Source organism: Sorex araneus, chromosome 1 (assembly GCF_027595985.1).
Source record: "Sorex araneus isolate mSorAra2 chromosome 1, mSorAra2.pri, whole genome shotgun sequence".
NCBI classification, from domain to species: Eukaryota; Metazoa; Chordata; class Mammalia; order Eulipotyphla; family Soricidae; genus Sorex; species Sorex araneus.
The window spans coordinates 121,333,361-121,359,563 of record NC_073302.1 but is presented as its reverse complement, the minus strand read 5'-3'; the positions used below and the strand labels follow the sequence as shown (position 1 = coordinate 121,359,563).

The 26,203-nt window shown below is 41.5% G+C and overlaps 1 protein-coding gene across 2 annotated transcripts in view; it reads left to right on the top strand.

The window, feature by feature from the left end:
* ADAMTS12 (ADAM metallopeptidase with thrombospondin type 1 motif 12) overlaps window positions 1-26,203 on the top strand; it is a 309,194-nt gene that overhangs the window by 234,413 nt on the left and 48,578 nt on the right. Inside the window, exons 13-17 of one of the 2 annotated variants that reach the window (XM_004605602.2) lie at window positions 6,585-6,718; window positions 8,621-8,741; window positions 14,168-14,412; window positions 15,830-15,968; window positions 20,059-20,185. In XM_004605602.2, the coding sequence (XP_004605659.2) occupies window positions 6,585-6,718; window positions 8,621-8,741; window positions 14,168-14,412; window positions 15,830-15,968; window positions 20,059-20,185 (766 nt within the window). The remainder of the gene's footprint in view (window positions 1-6,584; window positions 6,719-8,620; window positions 8,742-14,167; window positions 14,413-15,829; window positions 15,969-20,058; window positions 20,186-26,203) is intronic. The other variant, XM_055123852.1, reaches the window with a different exon arrangement.

The window sequence follows — 26,203 nt, the reverse complement described above, 5'->3', positions numbered from 1 at the left end:
GCAAAAGGGTTAGAAATGAAACCAAGGATCTAAAGGCTACATGCATGGGCATTGGCGTAAGCCAGGTGGAGATTGAAACAGTAGCCTTGGCAATACTTTCCCTGAATAAGGACCAGTTACACATTTTCTTAAAAATGAAGGTGGATAATTAACCACTAGCTAGAGAATAACATCCAAATAGTGGTAAAATCTTTGTTGTCTTTGACACTTTGTTGTCACTGAATAGTGATGTGTATCTTTGGGTATGAAATGAAGCAGAAAAGCTTGCCTTGAGATAGGATAAGCGCTCTCTCTCTCTCTCTCTCTCTCTCTCTCTCTCTCTCTCTCTCCCTATATATAGCACAGCAGATAGGGTGTTTGCCTTGCACACGGCCCACCCGGGTTCTATTCTTCCGTCCCTCTTGCAAGGCCTGGCAAGCTACTGAGAATATATCGCCTATACTGCAGAGCCTGGCAAGCTCTCCATAGCATATTCAATATGCCAAAAACAGTAACAAGAAGTATCACAATGGAGACGTTACTGGTACCTGCTCGAGCAAATCAATGAGCAATGGGATGACAGTGATACAGTGATACTGTGATACAGTGATATATCACTGTCATCCCGTTGTTCATCTATTTACTCGAGTGGCCACCAGTAATGTCTCTATTACACTCAGCCCTGAGATTTTAGCATCCTCTTCTTACTCGTCTTTCCCAATGATAGGAGGCTCTTTCAGGGTCAGGAGAATGAGTCTTATTGTTACTGTTTTTAGCATATCGAATATGTCATGGGTAACTATTACATGCCACTGAGTAGCTACAGTGATATTGATATATATACACATATGTATATACATGTACACATACATACATGCATACACATATGTAATGGTGCTTACAGTTGGGAATTTGGGAAAGGAATGTCCTTGGGCATTGTGCCAGCTTTGTTCTGCTTTCTATCAGAGACTCCTCTCTAAGAAACTGTACATAAAGTTGGTGGAGTATGAGCACAGCTGAAATAAAGCATTTCAGATTCCTTCTGGTTTGTGTTCACTTTTATGGTGCCTGACTTTTGGATCCAGGACCCTGGACCACACCAGGTGCCCAAAAAGTGGTGTAGAGAAGAAAGACTTTGGTGCCTAACACTAGCCAATTGAGACTTTAGGTTTCTGAAAGTCCAGTGTGCCATAAGATACAAGAGGGAGTCACAGATTCAGACAATTAATAAGAAGTTCATATTTGGAATGCTGAAAAACAATATGGTCAATTGCTTTTGAGAAAAGGACTATATTTCTTTGCCTACTTTGTCTCCAAATACTCTTTTGGCTACTGGTTGTCAGGGACAGCATTTTCTCCTTGCCACATTTGTTCAGCATGAATCATACTCAAGGGAAATCAGTCATTCAGCTATCAATGCTGTAACTTGGCTTCCTGAATTAGGCATTTAAATATGGGTAAATTCTTGTGTATATTCATAGACTACAACTGGTAATAACCTATGCCTGTAACCAGAACAATATTTGTTGAAACTACTTAGGTCATAATCCTGTATACCCCAAATGAATGGTCTTGCAGAATACTAGTATTGTAAACTAATAGCAAGTCAACTAAAAGGAATATAGAAGGACACCAGTATATAGGAGGAGGACCAAGAACCATGTAATGACACAGGCAAAGGACAGTGGACTCAGGAAATCTACACTGCCAACACCATGCTCTTAGATTTTTGGTCTTCAGAATTATGAGACAATACAGTGTATTGTTCATCTCCTTTACCCGGTCTCAAAATAATTTCAAGACAATATTCAACCAAGCATAAGGCCCTAGGTGGCTGCATGGGATTCATAATTCATAGAGATATTTGCCTGTAAATTTTAGAAACTAGATTCTTTTTTCAATGGTGAATTTGATAATCCAATCTATTCACAAAATGTGAATGGCATCAAAACTTCCCTTTGACTTGGAAATAGTTTTGTTCTTCTTAGCAAGTTTTGTGTTTTGCTTCTCATGATCTCTTTTTAAAATCATACACAAAATGTCGGTCTTTGATTCATTGAGTTTATCCAGTTACCTAAGCTTCTTTTGAGGGGATTAGTCAGTTTGAGGGTAAGAGTTCACAAGTATATTAATTTTAGAGTTTTCACATAGTTGAATTATTTAAGAGGATTTGAAAGCTAGAGAGAAAATTTCATGTGACCCAGACAAATGAGTAGATCAAGGCGGATAAATGAATAGGCCAAGGCAGGTGTCTGAATCTGAGAGTGAAAATACTCTGCAGAGATGACAGGCTCACTGAGTTGCATATCGGAGACAGAGACTCTCTGATACTCAGGTAACAGTAGGACCATGCATTGCCACTCAGACGTCTTTCTGCTCAGCTCTGTGTCATAGGCCAATCTAATGATCTCCCCATGAAAGACGAATGCCTGAGCAGAGACAAAGGAAGCAAGACTTCAGACCAGCCTTATAAACTGCTTAGACAATATTGAATCTCCTAATTAAAGTGGATGCTTTCAAGCACAGGGCTCATTCTGGATTTCATTACATTAACAAGTCAGAATGGCAGAAGCTCAGAGTCATAGCAGTGGGTCTGTGTGCTATAACCTTAGTTGCCAAAAAGGTTACTGGTTATTCCTAACAATCTGCATTCCATCGCATTTACATGTTCCTGCCCTCCCTGAAGATTCAGCTTTAAAAAGTTCCACACATTTTTAGAGCTGCTTCCTTGTTTTGCTGTATGTGGCCAATATCCCAAGCCCAAATTCAGAATCTCCAATCACACTCATATTTAAGAATGCTTCTTGGGGCTGGAGCAATAGCACAGCAGGTAGGGCATTTGCCTTGCATGTGACCGACTCGGGTTCGATTCCCAGCATCCCATATGATCCTCTGAGCACCACAAGGGGTGATTCCTGAGTGCAGAGCCAGGAGTAACCCATGTGCATCGCTGGGTGTGACGCCCCAAAAAAATGCTTCTCTGCGTTAATCCTTCTACTCAGTAATCCTATGTTTAATGGAATGAAGTGATTTCCTGCACTCAGGAAACCTGTCAGGATGTTCTTACCTCTGAGAAAGCAGATTGCTCCCTGGCAACCTCTAAGATTTTATATATTCCAGTTGAGGCAGTGACAGAACTAACTGTGCTCCTAAGGAAGAAGATTTGCAATGATTGGCAAGCCATACCCAGTCCACTGTGTCTCCTAGTCCCTTCCCACTGGCATTTTAATGAGGTGATCTTTCCATTTATCAAGCCATTTATCTACTGTATCTTTTGTAAAAATCAGTTGATGTTCTTTACTTGCTTTTATCATTTTCCTTTACTTTGTTTTCATTTTAGTCGGCACCATGATTTACAATCCTATTAATGACTAAGTTTCGTACATAAAATGTTCCTTTACAAATTTAAAATTTAAAAGTGTTTTAAATAAATGCTTTTAATCCTAATGTTCATTCAGTGCTTTTGCTTTCGATTGTGTGTATGTGGGTTTTACACTTAACGTTTCTTTAACATGTATCTCTTCCCCAGCGTGCAATCCTGGAGTTATTCACTCTGACCCTGCATTTGCTGTCCATTCACACTCAGGCAAAATGGGTCTATGGCAGATGGCTTAAAGTTGCAACTCACGGAGCCCTCAGCTGGTCACCCTACCAAGAAGCTAACAAACTTTCTCACAATAAACAGATCCAGAAGAGAAACTTCCAAAAATCCTTTCTGATGGAAATATTCTCAATTTTTTTTTAACCTATAGAAAATGAACCCTGGCTATCCAAAGAAAGTATTTGAATTCTTATAGTATACACATACTACCTATTTTAAAAGGTTGTTAGTATGTCCTAAAGATTATGTTTTTCTGGTTACTCTTTGTACCTGTGTTTGGGGATTTATTCTATTAAATAAATTTGCAGTACAACTCTTGTGCTGGAGATCAACATATCTTCATTTCACAAGGGAGTAGAGAAATGTACGTGAAAATGAATTCAAAGTAGGACCCAGCATAATAGTTTTAGCTTTGGCAAAAAACAAAAGAGCAAATCCTTTTTTTCTTTTCCTGTGGTTGCAAATATATGTCAGAGGACTTTGGGGACTTGGGGGTGATAAAAGCCTCTCCATCCCAGTCAGGTCCCTTGTCTCTCCTGGAGATGTGAAATACTTTTCTGCAAACAATGGATGGCGGCAGACTTGTTTAGTAGCCCCGCACCGCTGGGTACTAGGCCCCATTTTCTAGGTGGACCCCAGATGTGCAGCACCTTATTTGTATAGCACTGTAGCACTGTCCTCCCATTGTTCATCAATTTGCTCGAGAGGGTACCAGTAATGTCTCCACTGTGAGACTTGTTACTGCTTTTGGCATATCGAATATGCCATGGGTAGCTTGCCAGGTGCTGCTGCACGGGCGGGATACTCTCAGTAGCTTGCCTGGCTCTCTGAGAGGGATGGAGGAATCAAACCCGGGTTGGCTGCATACAAGGCAAACGCCCTACCTGCTGTGCTATCACTTCAGTACTTTTGCATAACTATAGTTTATCATTACATTAAAAGGGCTCATTATTTACAACAAAGGAAATGGCATTTTATTTGGGATTTTTTTGTTTGTTTTTGAATTACATCCGGAGTTGCTCAGGGCTTATTCCTGACTCTACCCAGAGATCATACCTGTCAGGAGTCAGGGGGCCATAAAAGGTGCTGGGAATTCAACCTGTGGCAGCTGCATTCAAGAGCAGTGCCCTACCTGCTATATTTTTGCTCTGGCCTCAAGCAATCTTCCAAATGGGATATTTTGCAAAATATTTTCACTTTAAAAAAATAGTCTAACTGTACTGAAGCAATGGTAATTAAAACAGCATGGTACTGGAATAAGGATAGACCCTCAGATCAAGGTAATAGAATTGAAAACCCAGAAGCAGACCCTCCGGTACAAGGTTGCTAAATCTCTGATGAAGGAGCAAAAAATATGAAGTGGAGCAAGGAAAACCTCTTAAAAAGTGGTGTTCAAAAAATTGGTTGGTCATATACAAAAAATAAAAAAATAAAAAGTAAATTTAAGAAAAGAAAGAAAAAGAACAGATCCGTTTCTAACACCACACTCCAAAGTCAAATCAAAATGCTAAGACTTTGAATCAGACCTGAATCCATAAGATACCCAGAGGAAAACTTAGGGAGAACTCTCCATGACATTGAAGCTAAAGGCATCTTTAAGGCTGAAAAATCAGTAACCAAGCAAATGGAAGGAAAGATAAAAAAATGGGAATACATTAAGCTTCTCAAAGGAAATGAGTACCAGAATACAAAGACAACTTACAAAGTGAGAGAAATTATTTTTAATTTTTTTAAGTTTTTATTTTATTGAATCACCATGAAAAAAATACAAAGCTTTCAGGTTTAAGTCTTAGTCATATAATGATTAAACTCCCATCCCTTCACCAGTGCACACGTTCCACCACCATGAACCCTAATATACCTCCCTCCCACCCACCCCCCACTTACGTAGCTAATGATCTTCACTTTATTCTCTCTATACTTTGAATACATTCAATATTTCAATAGAGAACTCACTATTATTGTTTGGAATTTCCCCCCAACAATCAAGCCTGCTGAAAAGGCATCATTTAATAATTTCTTTTCATTGCTGAGAATGAAGATTCTCTGAGCTCGGTTTTGGATTTCTGATATTTTAGTTCAGTTCACAGTCTAGATGCATTTCTGTAAGAAGCCACTCTGGGTGCCAAAATGGGTTAGAAGACCATGAGAGAAATTGTTTTCCCAACACTCATTCTATAAAGGTTTAATGTCCAATATATATATGTAGAGAGAGAGAGAGGTAGAACTTCACAAGAAAAAACATCTAGCCCCATCATAAAATGAGGAGAAGAGATGAATAGAAACTTCCTCAAAGAAGAAATACAAATGGGTGAAAGTGGTCTGTATAACAAATCATCAGGGAAATGCAAATCGAAACAACAATGAGATAGCACGTCACACCTGAGAGACAGAGACGGGCACTTATTAAGAACAATAGCTATCAGGGTTGGCTTGGATGGATGCAGGGGTGGGATGTGGGGGACCTCCATCACTGCTGGTGGGATTGTGGATTGATCCATCCTTTTGGGAAGATGATATGGACATTCTTCAAAATACGAGGAATTAAGTTTTCACATGCTGCAGCTATTCCAATACTGGGAACACACCCCAAAGACCTAAGAGCTCAATGCATAAAATACATTTGTTGGGTTTTGGAGAGATAATACAGTTTTAGGGCATTTGCCTTGCATGAGACCAACCCAGGTCTCCAATCCTGGTCTCCATTGAGACAGACTGGAGTGGGAGGGAAACTGGAGACAATGGTGGAGGGAAGTGGACACTCGTGATGGGTTTGGTGTTTGGACATTGTAGACCTGAATCTCAATTATGGAGACATTGTCACTTTGTCATTTATGGTGATTTAATAAAAAAAAAACTTTAAGTAATAGAGCCTACATTTCAACGTGTGTCACAGAAACGTAGGAAAGGGGACTCTCCAGAGGAGGTGAGCTGAGTGGACACACACAGAGGGCTCCTGGCTGAAGTGGCTAACTCACAGGGATTTGCCTCTTGTTCACTCCAGCCCATCCCTGTGAGCTCTACTGCCGACCCATAGATGGCCAGTTTTCCGAGAAAATGCTGGATGCTGTCATTGATGGTACCCCATGTTTTGAAGGCGGAAACAGCAGAAATGTCTGTATTAATGGCATGTGTAAGGTATTGGGTATGTTTCCTTCATCTACAACTTTATCAAATCATGATTTTTCATTACTTCAGGAAATCAAATATTCTATCCTTTTGCTGCTATGGCATTTGCCTATGGATAATTTTTTTAAATAAGTAGTTTGTTTGATAAGATTTCCCAGGATTCATTGAGATGACATTTTTAAACTTAATCATGCCTCTCCTGCTGTAAATATCATTTCTTGAGTGTTGCTATGCTTGGTGACATTATTTTAGCCAAGGAGAGAGTGAAACTGAAGAAGAACCAAATTGAAGGAAGAATTATTAGGAAAAAAATGGCCCAGATTATTCCAGTGGTGTTAAAATAGCCATTGGTTACTTCCCAACAGAGGTGTTAGATTTGAGAAAAAAAAATGAAGTTATTTTTAGGGTGTTTTTAGAGAGGAATGTTATCTTTAATTCTTCTGTGAGTTCTGTCATGATCATCTTGGGATGGTAGGACTGTTCATCATTATAAGCCAGGTTTTCAGATTTCTGTTTAAGTTTATCATAGTGATTTCATTGATTAACTACCTTCGAAATCATTTGAATCTGATTTTGTGTAGTCACCACTGATAAACTCCTTACCATTATTGTTTGCAATCTACTTTACAAGGAACTCACACACATTTTGTGATCTAACACTGAAGCAGAAATCTCAGGACTATTTTTTTGGGGGGAAGGAGGGTGGGCAAGGGCACACCCAGTTGTGTTTGGGGCTTACTCTTGGCTCTGTGCTCAGGGCACCGCGGTTGAACTTGGGTCAGTCATGTGCAAGGCAAGCACCCTACCCACTGTGCTATCACTCAGAAATCTCAGTTTAAAGAAAAGGTGTCAAAGCTGGAGAAATAATACAGCAGATAGAGCACTGCCTTGCATGACATGGACCTGGTTTGATCCCCAGCACCACATGTCGTCCTCTGGGCTCTCCCAGGAATAAGCCCTGAGTACAACTGGGTGTGGCTCCAAAACAAAAGCAAAAAGGAATTATTTTAATGAATGAAAGAAAGGTTGCATGGAAATCCTTAATTAGCTGTCAGTAAAACATAAAGATTGAGCACTTCAGCTCCAGAATATTAATTCAAGGCCACTATTTAGTAGCTGTGTCATGCTGTTCATCTTTCTAAGACTCTCTCCTTTGTAAAATTGGGATATTAATGCATCTTCACAGCCAGTGCTGTCAAAAATGTTTTAATAGGGACCAGAGAGGTAGTATAGCAGGGACGACATTTGCCTTGCACACAGCCGACCTGGGTTTGATCCCCGGCATCCCATATAATCCCCTGACCACCACCAGGAGTAATTCCTGAGTGCAGAGCCAGGAGTAACCCCTGATCATTGCCAGGTGTGACCCAAAAAGACTAAAAAAAAATACAGTTTAAATAAGGTTGTTTATGTTAAGCACTGAGTGGAGCCCTGCCACACATGACTTTTTTTTTTCTTTTTGGGTCACACCTGGTGATGTACAGAGGTTACTCTTGGTTCATGCACTTGGGGGACCATATGGGATGCTGGGAATCGAACCCAGGCCGGCCGCGTGCAAGGCAAACGCCCTACCCACTGGGCTATCACTCCAGTCCCCACACATGACTTCTTGATACTTATTTCTAAGGTTATTTAATAGATAGCGACATAAATGTTACAAGTATGAAATTAATATTAATTCTTATTAGTAAGAATTCAGTTTTACAAATTTTTATCATGACTTCATCATCATTAGTGGAAGCCTTGCTTGTTCCTCTGGCTGCATTTGGGAATCCAGAGAAAGGCAGATTATTTTTTTTCCTGTTTGTGTGTCTCACTGAGATCCGGGGCGGGGAAGGGAGAAGCCTGAGGTGGCAGGCAGGTGAGGGGTCTTCTGACCGCGTCACTCATCCCCAAATCTCTTCCCCGCAGGCCGTAGGCTGTGACTACGAGATCGATTCCAATGCCACGGAGGATCGCTGCGGCGTGTGCCTTGGGGACGGCTCTGCTTGCCAGACTGTGAGGAAGATGTTTAAGCAGAAAGAAGGATCTGGTAATTAAACTAGGAGATCATTCATGACATGATAAGTTGACCCCAGAATGCAGTGCACAGTGGTTCTCTATTATTTTTAAACTGATTGCAACTGTCGAGAGTCCAGGCTGGAATGCAACCTTCACTCAGAAACAAGGGCTGCCTGCTGCCCGGAAGTGTAGGAGAGGGACCGAGAGAGCTGAGCCACCACAGGACACCTCACTGGGCTGTAGGTCAGGAAAGATTCAGTGGCTGGTGGTGGGAATTGGGGCTTGAGGTCCAGGAGTCTGGGGATGCACAGAGAATGAGGGCAGAGAAGAGACCCAAGGCTAGCGAGCAGAAGCAAATGGGGGATGCAGGTCCATTGAGGGCAGAAAACCATGACTGGGTGAAAGGCAAAGAATCAGGCGTCTCCTCAGGACCAGAGGAGAGGAAGGAGGGCCGAATTGGCTGATTTTGTTTCCCAAGTCAAGAGGGTCTTCCCTATAAAGGAAATGAGATGAGGAGCCGGAGTGAAAGTACAGTGGTTAGGGTGTTTGCCTTGCACTCAGATGACTCGGGTTTTTTGATCCTCGGTGTCCTAGATGGTCCCCCAGCACTGCCAGGAGTGATTCCTGAATGCAGAGCCAGGAGTAACCCCTGAGCATCACTGGATGTGACCCCAAAACCAAAAAAAAAGAAAACAAAAAACGTATATCCTGAGATGAAAACTCAGGTACCAGGTACCAACAGAATGTGTGTGTGTGTGTGTGTGTGTGTGTGTGTGTGTGTGTGTTTGGACCACACACAGAAGTACTCAGGGTTTATTTCAGGCTCTGTGCTCACACCTGGCAGGGTTTGGGAGATTATGTATGGTGCCAAGGATCAAACCCAGGACAACTATGTGCAAGGCAAGCAAGCACCTTACTATCTCTCTGGCCCAACAAACAATTTATTGCAGTTGAGGGATCCTGGGAAAGTCCAGTGGGCACTAAGGAAGTGAAGAAGGACACTGAGGGAAGTGGCTGCCGTTCAGCCTGTGACCATTGTGTGGAGTCAGTGCTGAGCTGGGCCCGGGAACTAGCTCTCCTAAGAGTGAAGGAGTTAATGTAGTTTCTAATAAATGCCCCCAGCCATTGGTTCAGGCCAGTTTTAGTGGACAGAAGTGGTTCATTCTCTCTGTCCTGCAGAGGTGCAGGTACTGAAACTGGGAGCTCAGAACACACAGCCCCATAGGGGACAGGGGAGCCCGCAGCATTGCTAGCAGAGGGGAGGCCCAGTGGGAAGTGACAGATACTCTGTCTTTGTTGGTTGGTTTTGGTTTTGGTTTTGGTGTTTGGCATTTGGGCTACATCAGGTGGTGCTCAGAGCTTAGTCCTGGCTCTGCGCTTAGGGATGACTCCTGGTGATCGTGGGAGACCAAATGTGATGTCAGGGACCAAACCCAGGTCAGCCACTTGCCGGGCTAGGATCCTTTCTGCTGTAGTGGCTCTCCGTCCCATGATAAGCACTCTGGACGGAGCAAGGCTCTGGTTCCCTGCATCCTGGATTAGGTGCTTTTTTTCTAGGGCAGCTTCCTCCCCAAGGTGAAGTGAGTGAGTGTAAGGTCCAGAATATCAGAGTACACATTCAGTGACATACTGCCCTCTAGTCAATAGAACCTCAGGTTACCTAAACTTATTTCATTTCCATTCTGTTCATTATCTTTGATTAGTGAATTGTAATAAGGTTACTTTGTATAGTGAAACACTTGCTCAGTCCCCCCTTTTTTAAATCATGCTTTTGTGCCAAATTGCTGCTAGGTATTTATTTTTTCTTTATACATAATTGCAATTTTAAATTATTGAGATTTTAGTTGTGCATCATTAAAACGAACAACTTCACATACAACATTGATTTCACCCCTGAAATTTTATTTTTCTTTTGACCTACAGTTCATAATCATTTTCCCCTTTGCCCACTTCTGTTTTGATCATTGGTTTTATAATCTAAATGAATATTATTTTTAAGTTAGTTCATTCATTTGGAATTATTATTAGAGCCTTGAAATTTGTGTCCTTGATTTATATCTTTGTTATGCATGAAACAAGCCTTTGAATTCTATATTAGGGATAGAAATAAAAACCCTGTGGACCTTAGGCTTATGATTAAATATTTTATGGTAGCTAATGCTTACTCATTCTTTACAAAGATATTGTGTAAATAGTTTCCATTCTTTAGATGTGACCTTTTTTTCCCTTGAATTATGAAACACTTAAAATCATGTTTCTACATTTTATCTCAGTTTTGTTCCATTTGCTGAAAATGGCTTCTGTATTGGACTTCAGATAAACAGTGCTTCTAACATGAGAGTAACTCCATTGGAAAAGAGTTTTTCCTCCTCAACTCTCTACCACCTCATCTTTCAAGACCTTAAGAAATCAAACTTTAGTTCTGGGTTCCTGTTTCAGCCCAGTGTCTTGGGGGTTGGTTAACAGAGACCTGTTTGTCTAGATTTAATTCTCAATACCTCTAGTCACACACCCGCCTTTTGATGCTCTTTTTGCCCCCTTTCTTCCTTAAAACAGATTTATGAAATTTATTATCTCATAGCCCTGATGGCTAGATTCCTGAAATCAAGGTGTGACATACTGTTCTTTTTTAGAATCAGTTTTGATCATCATTTAGGTAACATGGTGCTAACGGTAACGGTGTTAATGTACCAAGTTACTGCATTCCCCCTCCCTCCACCATGATTTCTGTTCCCTTTCAGTCATTCACTTGCAGAGGCTTCTGATAACCTTTGTTGGTATCAGGGCTGAATTCCCTGACAGGTTCCTCAGAGCGCTCTGGCTGGGCTCCCCCTGCACAGAGGAAAAAACTTAATGTCTACTCTGGCTCCCTGCAGTACCCAGCCACGTGCACTCTGTTCCATCCCCCGGCAAGTGCTCACTTTGCTTTGCACCTTCTAAAGATAGATCTGCTGCAGTGGCCCTGGCTGCCTCACCTGGCAGAGAGGCCACATCTGTGTGGTGGCGTTCAGTAGCTCAGGGTGGGGTGAGTGATGTGAAGTCCAAAACCAGGGCTGGAACTTGACTTTGCCTCCTTAAAGACAGCCAGTGAGAGTATTTTTCTGTATCATTTACATGCTCTCCCAGTGCTGCTTTTCCCGCTTTAGGTTTCGCTTTTTCTCTAATCCAACTATAAACTGAGGCCTGAAATGAGTTTTAGGCTTTGTCTCTGCCCCGCATCTATCATAGATCTTCAATAATTACTTATTGAAAATAAAAACACCTTAAGGTTGATACAGTGTCTTGCTGCAATAAGAAGAGGCCAAATTATTTGCTATTCCATGGTCATCTTGGTACAATATCTGAGTCTGGTGTTGTTGTTGTTGTTGTTTCTCCTTAATGTCCTGCCTGTAGTTTAATTTACAGTTTTGAAGCTGTTTTGTCAACCTGGGTGTTAGTATAATAATGTCATTGCAATATAGTAAGCCTGGTTCTGTGAGCTCCTGCCGCTGGTTCTTAGAGCTTTAGCTCCCTTCTCTCTGCCTCTGATCTCCCTGGCAGGAAGAGTAAATTCACATAGAGTGAATTGCTCTTACTCTCCTAATGTTGCTTCCTTTGAATTTGCAGAAGTGGTGGGGGCTGGACCACATCCACCAGCTCTCAGGGTTTTTTTTTTTCCTGGCTTTGTGCAGAAATGATTTCTGGCAGTGCTGGGGCATCCTGTGTGGTTCCAAGGATAAAACTGGAATTGGCCGTGTGTAAGACAAGTGCCTTACATCCTGTATTGTCTCTCCAACCCTTTTTTTCTGGGTGTTTTTCTTGGGTCACCAAGGCACCATGACAAACTGAAGATGGTGAATCAACAGAAGCCATGAAGAACACAGTGTGAGCATAAGGTCTAATTAGGCCTGTGCAGTGACTTGGGATTTTAAATGCTTCAGGAAAGAAATGGCATGGCTTCATGACTCAATTGCTCTTTGGCTTTACCACATAGTTCAGATTTTTGATAGTTGAATTAAGAGAGAATCGGCACCATAGAGTGACTTTAGGTGGGTGAGTGACAGAAAGAGGTCAGCCTCTTAGAAAGTTCCATTTGTCAGAGACACATAAAATTGCCCCATGTAGGAGAGTCTGATGTTAGAAGCCAAGTCATGAATCCAAATTTAGGAAGGGAAGGTCTAAGGGTCTAGGATGTTTATGAAGAGGGAATGAGAATCACAAAAGAAGACACTCCAGAGAAAGAAGCTCCGACTGATGGTGATGTGTAGTGACAAGAGGGGCATGGCTTTCTTGGAACTAGATTATGAATTTACTTAGAGACTGTTTACAAGTTTTCCAGGCAACCTCAGGCTGGAAGGCAAGGGGATAAAAGGAGAATGACTCTGCAGAGTTTCATATCGAGAAAGCTGGGAAGCCTCCTGAACTCAAGGCTCTTTGTTCTCAGGAAGTCCCTGTCAGTGCCTGTCCTCCCTGACCACTGATGCTCACAAAAGTTGTGATCTTATTCCCTCGTGTGTGTCCCTTACAGCCCATTTTAAGATTCCAGCATCTTTACAACCCGTTTTTAGAATGGAAGTTAGAACTCTAAATTCAGAGCAACACAGTTAGAATGCTCAAAGGATTACCAGGTATATCGATTTGCACATAGTTTTGCCCCACTCAGATGCAGGTTTGTGTCTGAATCAGAGATTGACTGGTTATTATTCTCAGTCCAGGCACAGAATATAGATTGACCCATCCGGGCACCCCTCATGAGACATGGCCTGCAGTGAGCATTGTCTTACCTGTCACTCCTTACCAGCATCAATCTTAAAAGAAAGGGACTAGTGATTGGAGATCAATTTCCTGAGGTTAACAGTATGACCTCTTTAAGAACCCATTTTTTAGTAGAAGTGACATGCTCAGAAACAGAGAGGTTAATCAATTACTCTATCAATTACTCAATTTTCAATTTTCTGTGAATTGGAAACAACACTTGCTTAAGATATGCATTGGTAGCCTTAGTTCATTCTATCTCATATCTATGTCTTCAAAAGTGAGATCAATTTTTTTCCCAGTCCTCAAAGGTCCGGAATATTCTTGTTTTATTTTATTTTTTCTTGGGGCTATACCTACTGGTGCTAAAAGCTTCTAGCTCTGTGCTCAGTGAACACCCCTGGTGGGCTCAGGGACCATATGGGGTACCGGGGTTCAAGCCCAGGTCAGACGCATACAAGACAAGTGCTCTATACTCTGTGCCATCTCTCCAGCCTCCTAAATATTTTTTTTTATCTTGAGGCTCAAGACTCTGTGATAGCTGGTTTCCCCAGGGGCTTCCATGTGCCCAGAGATTCCTTCTTTTTTGAGCTCTAAATATAGTTTTCTTCTCTCCTCAATGCTGCAGCAAAAGACTGACATTTACTGGGAAAGAAGGAGTGGAAAGAAACAAATGTTGTTCCTCTATGCTGGAGTGGCTCATTAGTGTATGTTCTCTTGTAGGTTATGTTGACATCGCACTCATTCCGAAAGGAGCAAGGGACATACGGGTCATGGAGATTGAAGGAGCTGGAAACTTCTTAGCCATCAGGAGTGAAGACCCCGAAAAGTATTACCTCAATGGAGGATTTATTATCCAGTGGAATGGGAACTATAAGTTGGCCGGGACTGTCTTTCAGTATGACAGGAAAGGAGAGCTGGAGAAACTGATGGCCACAGGCCCCACCAATGAATCAGTGTGGATCCAGGTAATGTGGAAGGAATGGAAGCTGCTGACGTGGATGTCAGTTAAGATCTTTCTAATTTTCTTATTTCTCAGGGATTCGGATCAAGAATCCTTAAACTTTTAGCAAGAATCAAGGTGGGAAACAAGATTAATTTGGCCCATTACTGTCCCGATATTGCTTAAGCACCCCCCCCCCCACCCAGGGACTCTAACTTTGCTTTTTGGGAATTATGAGCACAATGTTCAGTCTGTTGCTACAAGCAGCTTATTTTCAAATGATTGTTTCTCTGTGTCAGTCTGGTGGGAATTACAGGTCGCTTCTGGCAGTGTTGATGGATAGACATAGAACTTTTCCATGTTATCATGTGCTTGCCCTAGGCAAAAGGTCTGACTTGGTGGCATTCTTGGGTGAGAGGGGTCAGGATGTAGTTAGTGGGTGATTTGTGATTTTGTTGGTAATGATATACCACCCCCATCCATACCCCAAATGTAATGATTATTTCAACAAGGGCAAAGCAGTTTGGGGATAACAGTGGGCCAGAGAGAGACAGATCTAACTATATTCATAAATTAGAGGAAGGTCATTTCAGAGTCAAAGGTCAGAGCATGTACAGAGGTTGAAGATCAAAGAGGGACAGCTCTAATCCATAAAGTCAGGGGACTTTACGTCTTTCCTTTCTGCAAAGAAACGAATTTATCTATAGCTACCCTCAGTTCCATGATGCAACCCAGGGCAGTAGCCCTAAGTTTAAGATAAATGCTCCTTAAATATGTGTTAAGTACATATCTGTAGCAAAGCACTGAGGAGAAGGGCCTAGGAATAGCATACCTTGACTAAAACCCATGACCATGATCATATTTTTCACAGAACTATTACTTAAGCAACAGATTAGCCTAAGACCTAGAGAAAAACATCATAGGGCAACAGAAATAATAGAAATTAATATTTTTGGATGGTTTGTTACATACCAGACCTGTTCTCATATAAACCAATCAATTTACATATATATGTATTTATTTATCTCATAACTACTCTATTAATTGTACAGTTATTATTCTCATTTGTCAGTAGGGAAACTATCCCATAATCACAAAATTAGTGACTACACAAGGGGGCACCATGACCTACTCACCTGTTGTTGGAAAGTTCACTTCTTACCACTCCCTCAGAGCAGCTCCCGTATGATGAACTGAAATTACCGTGAAACTTAAGCCCAGAAATAAAATAATGGATATTAGATAGATGTACACAGACATACATAGACAGAAATGTATAGGTAAAATTAAGGGTAGAGGCTTTTGTTTACCAGCATTTACTTCATGCATATTTTCATAACAGCTTTAAGATGATGGACATTGTATATATAGCATTTGTGCATGACTATGGTTTGTAGTGTTGTTCTGACAGTTTGACATAAACTCTCCTTTTTGCCCTTTAGCTCCTCTTCCAGGTGACTAACCCCGGCATTAAATATGAGTACACAATACGGAAGCATGGTCTTGACCGAGATGCCGAGCAGCTGGTGTACTTCTGGCATTATGGCCCCTGGACGGGGTGCAGTGTCACGTGTGGAACAGGTGAGGAATGCCTGCTTCCTCTGTGAACTGCGTCTGCTTCAAAACAAGCCTCAGTTACCTTCGGGCATGGTGGCTTGCATGCTGCACAGACTTTGGCAGAATTATCAAAGATGGCCCAGTAGGGGTGAATGTGCTAGATATGCTTTAAAGGGAAAGGAAGTTTTTCTTTTATCACCTTTGCAAACTGGCCTTTGTAAAAGATCTTTTGTTGTGTGTCTTTAAGGAAACAAAAATAATGGTTATGTGTCTTTAAGAAATAAAAAGTTGGAGGGACCAAAGAGATAGCAAAGCAGATACAAGCACTTACCTTGTGTACAACCAACCTGGTTTCAATCCCTGGTATTACATCTAGTCTCTGAGCCCTGCCAGAGGTGATCCCTGAGCAGAGCCAGGAGTAATCCTCTAGCACTGAGAGGAGAGGTCACCAAAAAAAGGTTGAAAAAAAATTTTAACCACTAACTACTGAATTTAACTTTTGGTCTTGTCTTGTGAAAGAAAGATGTGGAATTCATTGAGTGCTATTCCAGTCACTCCTGTCATGAAATAAGCCGCCCTAAATTTAGTGTAGTAAAGTAACTATCATTTATTGTGCTCCTGGGTTCTACAGGTCAGAAATTTAAGGATGAGCCTGGTGCATATTTACTCCATAATGTTTGGGACCACAGAGAGGAAAACTAGAATGGCTAGACAGGCCATTTCTGGAGTCAGGAGTTGTCTTGGTCTTCTCTATCACAAGATTGCACCTGTGCTGTTTCAGAGGCTGGGTTTGTCTGAGAGGCTAACTAACACTTAAGACTGGCCTTTCTGTGGCATGGATCCTTATGTGTGGCCGCTGGAGTTTCATAAGAGTGAGAGATCCAGGAGAATCAGATAAAGGTTGCTTGGCTTTTTAGCAGTTAGCTTCTGAACTCATATGACATTACTCCTGCATTTGGGCCAAAACAGGATAAGAAGAATCTATGTTCTTTTATAAATTGAAGTAGTATATCTTTGTAACAACAGATTTTAGGCATAAAGCATTATAGTTCAACATCTGTATAGGAACTACATTATGATCACCACCAAATGTCTAATTTCCATTTTCCACCATATCGTTGACCTCCTTTGCCAGATTTCCCCACCTTCTTCCCCCTTCCTTTCTTACATTCACTATTGTTTCCCAGTTTAAGAAATTTTATTTATTTATCATTCATGCATGGTGAAATTATATAGCATTTGACTTACATCTATCTGACTTATTTTACTTGGCATAATTCCCTCAAGTTCTATCCATGGTATGCAAATTTTCTTCTTGAATATATAGCATATTACATTGTGTACATATAACACATCTTTATCCTTTGATTCATTATTGGACTTTTTGGTCATATATATAATTTTGGTTATCCCTAGCTATTGAAAATAATGCTGCAACGAGCCAAGGGTGCTTATATAGTTTTGAATTCTTATTTCCAGATCTTATAATAAATGCCCTGAAGTTAAATAGCAAGATCAAATGAAACTTCTACTCATAACGTTTTGAAGAATTTTGAGGATTTTTCACTTTCTTTTCCATAAAAGCAATGCCAGTTTACATCCCTACCAATAGTACATAGGGTTCTCCTCTCTTCATATTCTCACAAACTCCTGCTATTTTTCCTCTTGGATAAATAGCCATTCTGGCAGGTCTTCTGTGAGACGTCTCCACTTAGATCTTATGTTCAATTTATTTTATTTTACTTTGGCTTTGGGGCCACACCTAGCTGTGCTCAGGGCTTACTCCTGGATCTGCACTCAGGGATCACTCTTGGCAGGCTTAGGGAACCATGTGGAGTACCTGAGTTAAACCCATGTCAACTGCATGCAAGACAAGGACCCTCCCTGTTATACTGTCTTTATGGCCCTGCTCTGCTTGTTTTTATTTGTGTTTATTTATTTATTTCCATCTTTCCATCTTTAATACATTTTATACATTCTGGGCATCCAAGCATATAAGTCTATAGTTCTCAATTGAGAATGAGTTTGTTCTCCAGGGAATATTTAGCAATGCCTGGAAACTTTTCTTGGCTTTTGGAAACTCTTAGTAATTTAATAACAAATAAAGAAGCTGACGCATACCATTTTTTATGCTCTGTCCATTTGAATCAGATTGCTTTTTGTTATTATTGAGCTGCATGAATTCTTTTTGTAATTTGGATATTAACCCATTGTCAGACATACGATATGTAAATATCTTCTTCCATTTAGTAGACAGTCTGTTCATTTTGATGATGATTCTTTTCTCTGTATGGGAGATTTTTAGATAGATGCATTTCATTTTAATTTTACCATTTTCCCCTTGTTATTGTAAATGGTCGACTGAATGACTTAAAGAAGAAATGGTTTGGTCAGACTATCGAAGAGCATGCTAAATGAATGATTATTCTCATTGTCATCTTTAGAAGATGTAATTTGCCACCTACATATTCACTGAAAGGAGACATGAACTAATATAATTTTGAAATGTTCTGACTATAGTTGCAATAAACTAATTTTTTCATTCATCATAAAATTAAATCCCCTCAAAGTATTATAGGTTTTGTAATGTGGAAGATGAACTGGATCAGCTTCCTGCTCTCAAACAGTCTGATTCTCATTTTCCCTGTACTTAACTAAGTACTATGTAGAAGGTAAAAGAAGAAACAGGACACATAATTCTTGGACTTTGTTGGTTTTTATTTTGTTTAATGAGAAATTGACAATAATTGAAATCATAGACTTAAGGTTTTTTTTTAATTTTATTCCCAGGGTTTTTTGTTTTTGTTTTGGTCACACCTGGTGATGCTCAGAGGTATCCCCTTGGTTTTGCACCCATAAATTACTCCTGGTGGTGCTTGGGGGACCATATGGAATGATGGGGGTTAAACCTGGGTTGCCGTGTGCAAGGCAAATGCCCGCCCTGCCCTATGATCAGTCTGGCCCAATAGACTTCGGTTTTGTCAGAAGAGCATGCAAACACCAAAACTGAAACTAAACCACCTCTGCCCCAGATATTATATTCCTGTAGCATAAAAGTTACCTGTTCAATTAAATCCCCTCATTGTAAAAACTGGTCTTTGCTTTTTATCTGTCGTGTAAGTATACTAAGAGTCAGGAGAGAAGATAAGCTAGGACAATTGAGCCCAAAACATTTGTTACTGCTTTGCTACTATGCACTCAACAATACATATCTGGGAATATCCATCTGTACAAATCCATATCTATTGGTCCAGCAGATTGGCCTATGCAATGCTATTAACTTTCTGGAAGGGATTTTATATACTGTTTGGTGTGATTCCAGTATGTCTGGAATTAGAAGCACTGAATAAATTTGCCTTCAGTGTTCAAAGAGAGAAATAAATCTTTCTGAGGGTGTTTTCAACTGCCCTGAGTCACATCAGTTTCCCTTTATGTTTTGACAAGTATTTGACATTTGAATGAAGCTTGTAGGTATCTAATCCTTTCCCCCTTCTCCTCGATGTCAGTCTTTCGGACTTCAATCTTCCCGGTCTGTACTCCACTTGCATTGTTGAACACTTGTCTATAGGTATTTGTATCTTTCCATTTATTCATTGTGTCAGAAAAGATTCTTTCATAATAGTGCTTCTAGCTGTTGACACTTTTATTGATAAGACAAAAAAGAAATTGCACAGGCTATTAGTTAAGAAATCCTGAATGACTGAAAAGTGACCTAGCTCTTTCAAATGAAATAAAATATTGTTTATTCATCTTCACACATACTCATCCCTTTTTTTCCCTTTTGTGTCTCACCCGGTGTTGCACAGGGGTTACTCCTGGTTCTGCTCTCAGGAATTACTCCTGGCAGTGCTTAGGGGACCATATGGGATGCTGGGAATCAACCCAGGTTGGCCACGTGCAAAGCAAACGCCCTACCCACTGTACTATCGCTCCAGCCCCATTCATCCCTTCTTTAGAAACAAAATGCTTTATGGTCAGCTTCTGCACCTGCTCTAGGCATGATCACATGACATGCACAGGGTCTTGCCTGCACACGAACTCATGTTTGATCATGTTTGATGCACACAGATTCATGTTTGATCATTCAGTGTGGACCTTTCTGCCTGACTCCCAGGTATCCGCCGCCAGACTGCCCATTGCATGAAAAAGGGCCATGGGATGGTGAAAGCTACATTTTGTGACCCAGACACACAGCCCAATGGGAGACAGAAGAAGTGCTATGAAAAGGATTGTCCACCCAGGTAACCATCCATCATGGGGGCTCTCTGTGTCTGCATGGCGGGCGTCCGGTTTAATAGCAACCCGAGCTTGGTGATAAAGGAAGGCCTGGTGGCTTGGCTGTTCGCAGAAATTGAAAAGCAGTTGTGGAATTCTGTTTCTGCCATTGACGCCTGTGGCAAACTGTGAGTGAGGACATTTTCTCTATAGAGAGCAATTTCCTACCAAATTGGCGTGTTCTCTGTTAATTATTTAGTAAGATTAAGTCCCGGAGCTTTGTTGAAGAAAATGCTATCTAGGTTACTTAGAAATTTTTTAGCTAATGGATTTGGCTTTTCCAAGTACACTTTACCAGGGCAGCAGTGACCTTCAAGGAACACACCTATGCCACCATGTTACAGCGTCCATCTGCACATACGACTGCTTGGCAGAGGGGCTGGAGCAATAGTATATTGGGTAGATTGTTTGCCTCACACATGTCTACTGCGTTCAATCCTTGGCACCCTATCTGGTCCTCTGAACTCCACCAGGAGTAACTAACCCCAGAGCACAGAACCAGGAGTAAGCTCTGAGCACTACTTGGGCGTCGCCCAGGAAAAAACAACAAAAGACTGCTTAGAAGAGATTTACGGAGCCAGGCTTCCCAAATCGTAACACTACTGACATTTGGGGTAAGGTAGTTCTTTGTTTTGTGTGTATTTCCTGTGTACTGTAGGATTTTTACCAGCCTACTTGGCCTCACTGTTAGCAGCACCCATTTACCTCATGGTCTGTGACACCACACCACTAGGCAGCTATAAGGAGAGATGAAATCCTGCACTTCAGTGCTCCTTGGATTGAACTGGATGGCATAATGTTAACTGAAATAGTCAGAGAAAGGACAAATACCAGATGGTCCCACCCATCTATGGTCATCATCCCGTTGATCGTTGAATTTTTTGAGTGGTCTCAGTAACGTCTCCATTCATTCTAGCCCTGGGATTTTAGAAGCCTCTCTTTACTCGTCCTTCCCAAGGATGCCGCATTGGAGGCTCTTTCAGGGTAAGGGGAATGAGACCCAGCATTGTTACTGGTTTGGGCATATAAATACACAACAAGGAGTTTTCCAGTTTCTCCCATATGGGCAGGAAACTCTCAGTAGCTTACCAGGTTCTCTCAGAGGGGAGAACTAGGCTATAAGATGTCACTTCCGGGAGCTTGGTTTTAAATCTCTGGATGTTGGCTATTGGTGGGATAACAGGGTGCCAGGGGCAGTCCCTGGGTGTGACTGTCTAGCTACTGGAAAATGGGAAATCTGGGCGAAGAGGCCCAGCCCCGATCTGAGCAGGCTTGGAGGTCTCAGCCCCGGGTTCCACACACCTGGGTTCCCCTGCCAGTACCTTCATGTGTAAGCCTCGTCCAAATGTGTGGAGAGAGGCCTTGAGCATGACTGTGGCTAAGGCTCCGGAGGTCTTTGGCCGTGGGACCACTGCTCGGGGCGGGGAGGGAAGCTGGAGCCCTCCCCTCCCATACCCATCTATGTATATGTATACCATGCCCATCCATGGTATACATATAGAGAAAATAAAAGAAGGGGATATTGAATGATAACAAGCCTGTGGCCTGGAATGACAAAACTGAGATTACTAGGCAGTGGGGAAGTTGGATGGGGAGATGAAAGAGGTCAACTAGAACCAACATGAGGACACTCATGAAGGGTCATGCTCTCACCGAAATAGCCAGGACCTACCGCCTGGGTTTCCTCACTCACTTTTTAACATGTTTCTCACTGTTAACTGGCTGCTTTCTTAAAACCACAGATGTTCACTTGCTAAATCTGATTTTCCCCCTGGAATTTAGGATGTGTTCTCATTTTTGTTATATCATCTGCCTTGGCCACAAAATTACCATCAAATGTGTGTTAAGCCTCTATTATTTCCCATGGGAGATGCTGATGATAACCATATAGCAGTGAACCTCTACGAAGTATTGTGATACTCTGACAGAATAAAAGATACATAGTCTTATTTCTGATTCCTAACAGTGCTCCTCCAGCCTTTGGAATATTTGAAAAGATAAGTGTCTTATTTCATTCTCATGTGATGGCTGCTAACTAGGGGGGTTTTACTTAGCTTCAGAATGAGGTTGATTGTCTCCCCTAACTCCCCCCAAAATACCTGACTGATTGATTAGAAGGAAATTTCAGCCCTACCCCTATCACCTGGAATGGGGGTGGTGAGAGAGGGGCTTATAATTGAGCTAATCACTACTTGCCAGTGCTCTAATCAGGTATGCTTATAGACTGATTCCCTCATTAAAAAAAAATCCTAACTATCGTGCTAAAGGGGGGTTCTCAAATTGCTGACTATGGAAGTTCTGTGAGGGCAGGGTGCCAGTGAAGGAGTGAACGCTCTGGTCTCTTCCCCACGCCATGCTTCCTGTATCTTTTCTGTCTGTCCCTATGTTTCATCAGAATCTGATCATCTGTAGCACTGTCGACAGTGAGATTTGCTTGAGCGGGCACCAGTAACATCTCCATTGTGAGACTTGGTACTGGTTTTGGTATCAAATACGCCACAGGTAGCTTGCCAGGCTCTGCCGTGCGGATGGGATTCTCTCAGTAGCTTGGGCTCTGTGAGAGGGACAGAGGAATCGAACCCAGGTCAGCCGTGTGCAGGGCAAACGCCTTACCCGCTGTGCTATCGCTCCAGCTTTTATACTGGTGATCTAGTAGAGAAAAATGTTTCCAGGGTAGTGTGCGCCTCTCAGACCCGAGGAGGGACTTGTGGAATTATCAAATTATAGCTGGTTGTTAGGAAGTGCAGGTGACAAGTCAACCTTGACTGGGGGCCAGCCCTCCCTGAGGGAGCCCTCTACCCGTGGGGCTACACCAGTTTCAGAGAGTCAGACTTACTTGGTGTTGAAAATGCTCACATTTGCCAGAACAAAAGAATTGTGAGACTTGACTAGAAAAGGCTGGGGTTTGGTTTATTTAGGGGCCACACCCGGCTGTGCTCAGTGGTCAGTCCTGACTCAGGACTGGGGGGCATATAAGGTGCCAGGAATTGAGCCCAGATCAACGCCGTGCAAAGCAAGCATCTTAACTGTTGTGCTATCTCTCTGGTCCCATAAAAAGCTGATTTTGTTTTAAGAGCCACCTGCTTCCTGAGCATCTGAGTATGCCTCCTCCTCCTCCCCACCCCACCTTGAAAAGAAAGAAGCTTTTCCACTTGGGGATGATATTTTAGAGATGATTTATATGGCCTCTTTATTATTCTCAACTGCTTGGGGGAATATCTATTCTTATGTCAGTTTCAGAGGGAAAAATGTTGATGACCTCAGTCAGTTGATTACCTCAGAGGTTTGAGTTCAAGGCAATAAGTCACGATCTCCCGTGCATACAGCAGACCCCCTAAAAGGCAGCATGTTTTCCTTTTTTCCCCCTTTTTAATAATTTTGTCTTTCTATCAAGAGATAAATCTACATTGACCTATTATAATTTCCCTAAGTATATTGTTTATATGAGTATTCATTCAGTGTTCATTCTTTGGTTTGGGCAGATGAATAATAACAAAGTGCAATTGTCATAATAGCATATGAATTATTTTTAAGTGTCTTTACATGCATTTGTGCTCTGACTTTTTTGTTTTATCCCCATCTTTGGAAAATAATAATCTTTTTAACTATTTCTGTAGATTAGGGATTCATACCAACAGTGCTCAAGGGACAATAATCTTTTTAACTATTTCTGTAGGCTGGGGATTCACACCAACAGTGCTCAAGGAATACTCCTGGCTGAGGGACCACTTGTGGTGCTCGGGACCATTTGCTAGGGGTAGAATGAGAGTAGGTGGCCCGCAAGGCAGCACCACATACTGTAGGTCTCTCCAGCCCTTTTCTAGAGTCTAACCCTTTCCCAGAATGTCCTTTAATGCTAAGCATACAGCATTGTCTTCTAGGATTAACATCTTGCACTTAGTGATTTATATGTAAAGTTCCTTCATGGCTTTCTTCTTAGAACTTGTTTTTTTGCTACGGTGGTGGTGCTGACCAATATTTCACTGTCTGGAAGTACCAATTTATTCATTAACATACTGTAGGAAATCTTATTTCCTTCCTAGTTTTGTCAATTGTGAATAAATAAACACACATAAGGATTTGTGTGGACAGAGGCTTTTAATTCCTTTGGGCAAATGTTTGAGAGAAGAACTGCTGAGTGGACATTTCACTTGTGTAAAGAATAAATGAATAACATGTTGGCTGTTCTGTTAATATGATTTGTTTTTGCCATCTTTGTTCAGTTCTCCCTTAGCTATAAATTTCAAGTTACAGCATCTCCCTCTGTCACCTAATTTTCATGTTATCTGAAAAGTTTGTATCCATCATTCAGAACTACTTTCCTCTTCCAGAAGGATTTTATGTGCAATATTAAATCACTTATTTGTGTGCTATTATCCTCCAGTAATAATTAATATTTCTATATTCAATTTGGATATTTCATATTCTTTCTCAAATTAGTATATTAAAATGAGTTCTAAAAAAATTTAGGGGCTGGAGTGATAGCATAGCGGGTAGAGCATTTGCCTTACACGCGGCCGATCCGGGTTCAAATCCCAGCATCCCATATGGTCCCCTGAGCACCGCCAGGAGTAATTCTTGAGTGCAAAGCCAGGAGTAACCCCTGAGCATCACCAGGTGTGACCCCAAAACCAAAAAAAATAATAATAATAAAATAAAATGAGTTTTAAAAAAATTTAAAGGACTGGGGCTGGAGCGATAGTACAGTGGGTAGGGTGTTTGCCTTGCATGCGACTGACCCAAGTTCGATTTCCAGAATCCCATATGGACCCTCGAGAACTGTCAGGAATAGTTTCTGAGTGCAAAGCCAGGAATAACTCTTGTGCATTGCCGGGTGTGGCTCAAAAAGCAAAAATTTAAAAAATTTAAAGGGCCAGAGAGCTAGTACAGGGAAGTTTACCCCTCTTCATTCCTCACTGAGACCCCCAGAGGGCCTCAGAAAACAACCTCCTAAAGAGATTTACTGTAAACTGCTGATAACTGAAACACAGAAAATATGTATAAATAGTTAGTGGCTTTTAGGACAAAAGTCTTGTGTAGCTCATTCCAGATGGACTAACTACTCAATAAAGAAATTCTTTGGTGCTAAATTGTTTCTGACTCAAAAAAGAGATTACTGAAGTCTCTTCTCCCCATTGATTTCTCCCTAATGTTTAGTTTGCAGTCATACAAAGCTTTGCTAGGCTACAGCTATAGTAGTGCTACATCATGTATCCATGTGTCCGTTTCATGAATAGTGAACTGACAGCAATATTCCACCCTGGAGTTGAGTACAGGTTCCAGTGCAAGAATGTTCCTGATTGAAATGCCCCTCGACCTCAGCCAATTTGAGCTGGAAAATTGTTGTGGGAAGCATCCTTGTTGTGGGAAGTATCCTGTGATTGCAAGATATTTACCTTCATTCTTATTCTCAACCAGCACACACAGTTTGTAATAAAAAATAATAATTAAAATATTGTCATAATAAAAATAATAATAAAATGTTTTTATTATCTTTCCCAAGATGTCTGGGAAACTGCCCATTGTTTGAGAACCTAGTTTAAGTGAAAGGAATAGGGTCTTTGAGATGGAGAGACGTTTGTGAAAGAGAACATGCATGATTTTTTTTTTGAGAACATGCATGATTTATGTGGAGGAAATTAAGAAAGCTAAAAATAATTAAATGGGAAGAAAAGAATTTCACCACAGTATGGAGATTGCAAATAAAGGGAAAGTTGGCAATAATTCTTATGTCTTAATACTGACAACTGTGTTGGAATTTAGAATGTCAGTTGCATTGGATTTTTTTTTCCTTTTTGGGTCACACCTGGCAATGCACAGGTGTTACTCCTGGATCTGCACTCAGAAATCATCTCTGGCGGTGCTCAGGGGACCATATGGGATGCTGGGAATCGAACCCGGATCAGCCGTGTGCAAGGCAAACGCCCTACCCGCTGTACTATTGCTCCAGCCCCGCATGGGATTTTTTTTTGGGGGGGGGAATG